The sequence below is a fragment of the Hylobates moloch genome, unplaced genomic scaffold (genome assembly GCF_009828535.3).
Source record: "Hylobates moloch isolate HMO894 unplaced genomic scaffold, HMol_V3 SCAFFOLD_24, whole genome shotgun sequence".
Lineage (NCBI taxonomy): Eukaryota > Metazoa > Chordata > Mammalia > Primates > Hylobatidae > Hylobates > Hylobates moloch.
Genome location: NW_026652299.1, coordinates 898,016 through 906,243, shown reverse-complemented (window position 1 = coordinate 906,243; position 8,228 = coordinate 898,016). Strand labels below are relative to the sequence as shown.

Genomic DNA, 8,228 nt, shown 5'->3' with positions numbered 1-8,228 from the left:
CTCTCTCTTCCTCCTCCTCCTCTCTCTTCCTCCTCCTCTCTCTTCCTCCTCCTCCTCTCTCTTCCTCCTCCTCTCTCTCTCAGTAGATTCTGCCTTTGGTGTTGTATCTGAAAAAAATCTTTGCCTAACCCAAAGTTACGGAGACTTTTCTCCTGTTTTCTTTTAAAATTGTATGGCTTTAGGTTTTACCTTTAGCACCATGATGCATTTTGGGATAATTTTTGGATATGGTGAGAGGGATGGGTTGTTTACTGTGTTGTGGATGATATACCTGATTGTTCCAGCACTGTTGGTAGGAAAGATTGTTCGCTCTCTCCAGAGCTGGCTTTATATCTTTGCCGATAATTAGTTGTCCACATATGTGTGGGTTTGTTTCTAGATTCTCGATTCTGTCCCATTGATCTGTTCATCTGTTTTTGTGCCAATACCACCACACTGTCTTGATAACTGTAATTTTATAATGAGTTCTGAAAACAAGTAGTGTTAGTTCCCCCTCCTTGTCTTTTTTCTGAGTTGTTTTAGCTATTCTAGGTCCTTTGCATTTACATATGAATTTTGGAATCAGCTTGTTCATTTCTATTTTTAAAATCCTGTTGAAATTCTGATTGAGATCACATTGAATCTATAATTTGGAGACAATATATGTGTTATTAATGCTGAGTCTCCCAACCCATGAAAACGTTATCTCTTTCCAAATCTGTAGGTCTTCTTTAATTTCTCTGAGCAATATTTCGTAGTTTTCATATCTCATCACATTTATCCCTCTTTCATACATTTTATGCTATTATAAGTGGTATTTTTAAATGTTCAATTTCTGAATGCTTGTTGCTAGTGTATAGAAATACAATTGATTTTTGTATATTTGTCTTGTATCCTTCAACCTTGCTAAACTTGTTAGTTCTCATAGTTTTTTAAATCTCTTGTATTTTCTACACAGACAATCATGTTGTCTGTTAATGAAGATAGTTTTAGCTCTTCCTTTCCAATCTAGATGCTTTTTATTTCTTTATATTGCCTTATTGCACTGACTAGAATCTCTAGCTCAGTGTTGACTAGGAGTGGTTAGAACAGACATTCTTGTCCTGTTCTTGATCTTGGGGGAAAGCAGTCAGTCATTCTCCCTTGAATATGACATTTGCTGTACATGTTTCACAGATCCTCTATATCACATTGGGGAAATTACCCTCTATTCTTAGTTTTCTGAGAGTTTTATCAGGATGTTGCATTTTGCCAACATTTTTTGCATCTGTTGAATCCTCTATGTCAAATTGGGGAAATTCCCCTCTATTCTTAATCTTCTGAGAGTGTTATCAGGATGTTGCATTTTGCCAACATTTTTTGCATATCTTGAAACGATTGTATGTTTTTTCTTTTTTAATCTGAAAATATGGTGAATGACATTGATTGGTCAAATGTTAAACCAACCTTGCATTACTGGTAAAAACCCGTTGATCATGGTGTATTACTCTTTTTATATATTGTTGGATATACTCTTTTATATATTGTTGGATATACATCTTTTTATGGACCTACATTTTTATTTCCCTTGGGTAAATTCCTAGGAGTAGAGTGGCTGTGTCATATGGGAGATACATCTTTATGTAAGAAACTGCCAAGCTGTTTTCAGAGTGGGTTGGACTAATTTGTACTTCTACCAGTAGTGGATGAGAGTTCCACTTGCTCTGTATCCTCATCAACACTTGGTAGTATCCATCTTTTAAATTTTAGTCATCCTAGTAAAACTCCACAAAAGCTTTTTTAAAATGGTACAAGCTTCCTGCTCTTTCAGTGACAACCTTGTGTTGCCCCGGTGTCCAACACACTTGATTTAACTGGCTCTCGTCTTTTGATTCTTATGTAAAAGGTCTTCATGTCTCCATATTGTGTGTGTGTGTGTGTGTATGAGAGACAGGGTCTGTGACACCCAGGCTGGAGTGTAGTGGTGCCATCTCAGCTCACTGCAACCTCCACCTCCTGGACTCAAGTGATCCTCCCGCCTCAATCTCCCAAAATGCTGGGATGACAGGTGTGAGCACCCACACCTGGCTGGTGTCTCTGTTTCTTCGTATTAAACTCCCTGAGCCCTCCCCAGTAGGCTGTTCATATTGTGTCGTGGGTATGCATGCACGCATGTATATCCTCACACACGAATACCAGGAGGATGTGACAGGTTTGCATCAGACAACCTGTGACTTTACACCAGGGTGACCTTGTGCCAGTTGCAAGAGGTCAGGACAGGTTGTAACCACTCCTTAGCCTCACTTGTATCTGGTTTGTCAAAGATAAGTTATATTAGTAATGGCTGTAAGCTATCAGTCCTACTTACAAGCCCTTCTTGGGCTCATCTGTGCCACACCCATTTTTCCCTCTAAGTAGAGGTTGGCAAACTTTTTCTTTTTTTCTTTTTTTTTGAGACAAAGTCTCGCTCTGTTGCCCAGGCTGGAGTGCAGTGGCACGATCTTGGCTCACTGCAACCTCCATCTCCCGGGTTCAAGTGATTCTCCTGCCTCAGCCTCCCGAGTAGCTGGGATTACAGGCACCTGCCACCACGCCCGGCTAATTTTTGTATTTTTAGTAGCGACGGGGTTTCACTATGTTGGCCAGGCTGGTCTCACACTCCTGACCTCAGGTAATCCACCCGCCTTGGCCTCCGGAAGTGCTGGGATTACAGGTGTGAGCCTCCACACCCAGCCAGCAAACTTTTTCTTAAAAAGACAGATAGTAGGCCGGGTGTGGTGGCTCATGCCTGTAATCCCAGCATTTTGGGAGGCCAAGGCAGGCGGATCACCTAAGGTCGGGAGTTCGAGACCAGCCTGGCCAACATGGTGAACCCGCATCTCTACTAAAAACACAAAATTAGCCGGGTGTGGTGGTGCATGCCTGTAATCCCAGCTACTCGGGAGGCCGAAGCAGGAGAATCACTTGAACCTGGGAGGCAGAGATTGCAGTGAGCCAAGATCACACCATTGCACTCCAGCCTGGGCAACAAGAGTGAAACTCTGTCTCAAAAAAACAACAAAAAAGACAGTAAATATTTTAGGGCCGTAGAGTCTCCATCACAGCTAGTCAATGACCGCTCACAAAAGCAGCTGTAGACAATTCATAAACAGGCATGGCTGAGTTCCAGTAACACCTTATTTACAACAACAGGCAGCTGGTCCACGCCCATAGAGTCCAGCTCCCGCTACGGGTTCGGTGAACAGGCCTCCTTCCAGGCCAGGAGAGGGACAGCCAGTCCCAGAGCGCCCGAGTGAGGTTGGAGGTACGCACAGGCATTCTGGACCCTGGGCTGGGCAGGAGCTGTTGGTGGCCATTGCTCAGCCTCCCTCAGAACTTCTAGATGGGCAGATAAAGGTCTTGAGACAGGAAGCCTGGGTCCGTGGTCCACACTGTCAGAGCTGAACCGACAGCATTGCCATGCGGTGAGAAGGGGGGCCCCCACTGCACCCCGAGTGGCGATGTTCCCAGCTGGGCTCATGTTGCCCGCTACCCCTGTAAGTGGCTTGTGCTGTCCCATCCCACAGATGAGGAGGCTGAGGCCCGGAGACTGGCATGCCTGCCGGGCGCCCCGTGCACAGCCACGCACCAAGCATTTGTGGCATCTTTCACTAAGGCTTTGGGAGAAGACGGAGCCCAGGGGGAGTCAGGTCTCTCTCTTCTGGGACTTCAGTGTGGTTCTTCCCCACCTGTTCTCCAGGGGGAGTGTGTAACTAAATACTTTGCAGGCCAGACACAGCGTCACACATCTGTAATCCCAACCCTTTGGGAGGCCAAGACAGGAGGATTGCTTGAGCCCAGGAGTTCAAGCCCAGCCTGGGCAACATAGAGAGACTTCATCTCTACCAAAAATGGTAAAAATTAGCTGGGTATGCTGGTGCATGCCTGCGGTCCCAGCTACTTGGGAGGCTGGGGCAGGAGGATCGCTTGAGCCCAGGCATTGGAGGCTGCGGTGAGCTGTGATTGCACCACTGCACTCCGCCTTGGGCAACAGGGCAAGACCCTGTCTCAAAACAAACAAACAAAACAAAACAAAAAAACCCCGCAAAACCAAACAACGGCTGGTCCTGTAGCCGCTTTTTCTTTCTCCCAAAAGCCGCCCTACTCAGCACAGGCAAAACAGGAGAGTCACACAGCAGCCCTCTTAGCCGTCGCCCCAGGGCGGGGCTGGACACTCGCCACGACTCACTTTGCCATTTCAGAATGAGACGTTTCACGCGTGCAGCAGCAGAAAGACTGCGCTGTGGCACCCACACCCTGCACAGTGGCTCACGCCTGTCATCCCAACACTTTGGGAGGCCGAGCGGGTGGATTACTTGAGGTCAAGAGTTCGAGGCCAGCCTGGCCAACATGATGAAACCCCATCTCCACTAAAAATACAAAAGTTAGCCGGGCGTGGTGGCGCGTGCCTTGCTACTCGGGAGGCTGAGGCAGGAGAATCGCTTGAACCCGGGAGGCAGAGGTTGCAGCGAGCCGAGATCGTGCCATCATACTCCAGCCTGGGCAACAGACTATGTCTCAAAAAAAAAAAAAAAAAAAAAGATTCTGCTCCCTCAGCCTCCCAAAGCGCTGGGATTACAGGCGTGAGCCACTGTTCCCAGCTTTGTTGGCCCTTTTAAGGCAAACCAGACATCGAGACGTGGAAGCCCTAGACAGGCCGCATGCAAGGTGAAGCCACAGCACCATTGTCACACCTGCAAAGTTAGTGCCGGCCGGGCGCTGCCACCTCACGCACGGTGCATCGTCATCCGTGGCTACGGTCGGTCCTTCGGGGGCGTGCACTGCGCTGGGTGGGAGGCACCCCCTGCACTCAGATCCTATCTGGATTTTCCAGTCTTGGCCCCGTCACCCAGGAGGATTCGGGCCCACAGACGTCTCCCAGGGCAGCGGACACCAGGAAAGCACGTGGACGCAGTCCTCACGCGTGCCGGGGGCCCTCCAGCCCGGGGCATGGGCTCCTGCTGGGCCGGCCTCTGCGGGACGTTCCCGGCACCCGGCGCAGAGCCCGTGCAGATCGGCTTCCTCAGATGCCGTGGGGTGTCTGGGGAGAGCTCCGTCTGCACCGGGCAGAGGGCGGAGGGAGCCGGGGTTAGGTGCCTGCGGGGCGCGCGGAGCCAGGTGCATCTGGGGGTCTCCTCTGAGGCCCCCCACGGCATGGCCGGGGGCTCCTGACCCTGACCCGAGGCTCCGTCCACCCTCCCTCCGGGTCCCTGGGCTGAGCCTCCGTGAACGTCCGGCTTTCCCTTGCAGATGCCGACTGGGCCTCCTACACTCTGGGGGTCTTCATCTGCCTGAGCTGCTCCGGAATCCACCGGAACATCCCCCAGGTCAGCAAGGTGAAGTCCGTCCGCCTGGACGCCTGGGACGAGGCCCAAGTGGAGGTACGTCGGGGGGGGCGGGGGGACCCGCGCAGTCCCCGGGTGGCCCCAGCCCCGGCCCCTGGAGCCAGAGACGCCGGGCGGCCTGGCGGTGGCCCCTGGAGCCCGGGGCTCCTCTGAGGGGCCTGGCTGGCTGGACCCGAGGCTGCGGAGGCCAGGGCGGCGGCGGGACCCCGTCCCCTCTCCAGCGGCTCCTCCTGTGTGGCTGCTCCACCCACCCCGTGCCGGGTCCAGCCTCTCGGAGCAGCTCCAGCTGTGTGTGGTGGGCCAGGGAGTGAAGGCGGGTCACCGGTTCCCGTGCCCTGGGAGCTCCGGAGCGCGCCCCTCAAATCCCCACACCTGGGGCACTGGGCTCAGGGTAAAAGAGACCCTGTCTCTAAGGAAATAGAATGCAGCCTCCCAGGCCGCGCGGCACGACCCAGAGTCAGGGTCGCATTTACCGGGCAGTCCACGTGCACCCCGGCCCGCTGCCGTGTACGGCTCCATTACCTGTCCCCTGGGCGGCCTCTGAGGTGACACAGCCACTGCCCACCTCTCAGCCATGCATCTGATGAAGCTTCACGGAGCACTTGGCACGGCCAGGCAGGGACACCAGCCACGTGGGGTGGTGTCCTAGAGACGCGCCTATGGGGAGGGAGATGGGTGTGAGCCGACCAGGAAGCCCTGCGTGCAGGGAGGGACCGAGCATGCTGGAGGCGGCAGGAAGGCCCCATAGGGAGACCCCGAGCGAGGTGGAGAAGGAACAAGGCCCCGGCTGGGGGCTGCAGGTGGGATGGAGTGTGGGGCCTGAAGACCTGGTGGGAGGGTCACCCCAGCCCCACTCGTGGGACTTGGGGTCTCGAAGCCGCTGATCTGCCTGACTGCTGGTGAGCGGGACCGAGGGGCCGCATGGAGGTGAGAGCGGTGGTCTGAGGGCTGCTGTGGGGATGGGGAGGGTCGTAGAGGCTTGTGGCCTCCTATGCATGTCTCCCCACTCTCCAGCACCACTGACCCCAGCCCCCGGCTCTCCAGCACCACTGACCTCAGCCCCTGATTGGGAGTAACTCGTTTGCTTCTAACAGGCAGCCTTGGTGCATGGGTCACACCTGGGGGCTTGTTGAAAATCGCAGCTGGGATCCCGGTGCCTTGGCCGGGCGTGGGGGCGGCGCCTGTAATCCCAGCCACTCAGGAGGCCGAGGCAGAAGGATCCCTTGAGTGCAGGAATTCTTTTTTTTTTTTTGAGATGGAGTCTGGCTTTGTCGCCCAGGCTGGAGTGCAGTGGTGTGATCTTGGCTCACAGCAAGCTCCACCTCCTGGGCTCAAGAGATTCTCCTGCCTCAGCCTCCCAAGTGGCTGGGATTGCAGGTGCACACCACCACGCCCGGCTAATTTTTGTATTTTTAGTAGAGACGGGTTTCACCATGTTGGCCAGGCTGGTCTTGAACTCCTGACCGCAGGTGATCCACCCACCTCAGCCTCCCAAAGTGCTGGGATGACAGGCTTGAGCCACCATGCCTGGCTGAGCCAAGGAATTCAAGGCTGCAGTGAGTTGTGATTGCACCTCTGCACTCCAGCCTGGGAGACAGAAAAAGACCCAAGGACAGCAGAGTCCCTGACCCACCCAGGGCGACCCCAAATCAGCTTCTGCACTTAACACCGTGATCCCCCACACCCTGAGTCGAGGGCGTCCCTGCGAATCCCTCAGGACCCCGGCCCATCTTGGGCTCACCGCCTTCGGCCCACCTTCACTGACCCGGGGTGGGGGGGACACTGGGATGTGATATCCGTCCCTTTGCCAGGCTGTGGGCTTGTCTGAGCCTCCGTTTCCTTCCCTAAAAAATGAGCAGGGTGGCCCCTGGACTGTCCCCCTCCCTGGACAACAGGGGACCAATGGCCAATGTCAGAAAGATGATGGGATGGGTATGCCGTCTCCAAGTCGCTCTGCCATCACTCCTGGAGGAAACAGCTGTGAGTCCCTGGAGGGCCTCCGGGGGAGAAGACATGGCCATTGTCCCCATAATTCCAGGGCAAACGGGGCAAGGGCCCGGGGTGGGGCGTTCACTGTTGTTGGAAAAACCCTAAATGTAATCAGCGGGAGAGGACGGGGGCCATCTTGGTGCCATCCTGATCTGCCCCGGGTGATGGCTGGGGAGGAAGGCTGGGGAGGGCCCACCTCGGGTATTACCAAGAAACCCGATTCCTGCTGCAGTGGTCCGGTGCGACGGAGCCTTTGGGAGAGCACTGAGCTGGGGGCCACGAGGACATTCCATCCCCATTCTGTTGTCTGCACGTTCATTTGTGCGATGAAAACCAAAGATGAATCTCAGGCAGGCCTGGGGGCTTGGCTCCTGAGAGTGCCTGCACCCCGGCCCCCAGGCAGAGCTGGGTTTCAGCCTGGCTTCTTGCTGGGGACTCTGTGGGGTGGGGGCTGCACTGGACCCCCGTGGCTCCCTGCATTCAGGCCCCTTGGCCATTCCTGGGCTGGTGGTCAGCGGGGACATCCGGGGGCTAAGTCTGCTTCCACCCCTAAGGGAGAAACGGGCCCGAGGTGGCCGTCAGTGAGAACCAGACGGAGGTTGAAGGGCCAGGAACCAAAGATTCTTTTCTCTCCTTTTCTTCACATTTTATGTTTTTTCTTCTCCCAACTTTCTATTCCTTGATAATACCTTTTAAAACAACTGCTTCATTGAGATGCAGTTCACAGCCATACATTTCACCGTGTAAAGTGCACAGTTGAAGGTTTTTTAGTAAATTCACAGAGTTGTACAACCTTCGCTGCAGCCAACATTAGGACATTTTCATCACCCCAGAAAGAAAGTCCATGCCTTTTGGCTCTTACCCCCGCCCAGCCCAAAGCAGCTGCAAATCCACTTT

General features: G+C 53.7%; 1 protein-coding gene across 3 annotated transcripts in view; it reads left to right on the top strand.

Moving 5' to 3' along the window:
- The window catches only part of ADAP1 (ArfGAP with dual PH domains 1), a 56,241-nt gene that overhangs the window by 12,108 nt on the left and 35,905 nt on the right, over window positions 1-8,228 (top strand). For all 3 annotated transcript variants that reach the window (XM_058434360.1, XM_032145875.2, XM_032145873.2), the window contains exon 2: window positions 5,248-5,378. Coding sequence is in view for 2 of the 3 variants with exons in the window: in XM_032145875.2 (XP_032001766.1) it covers window positions 5,248-5,378 (131 nt within the window). In the remaining variant the exon portion in view is untranslated. The remainder of the gene's footprint in view (window positions 1-5,247; window positions 5,379-8,228) is intronic.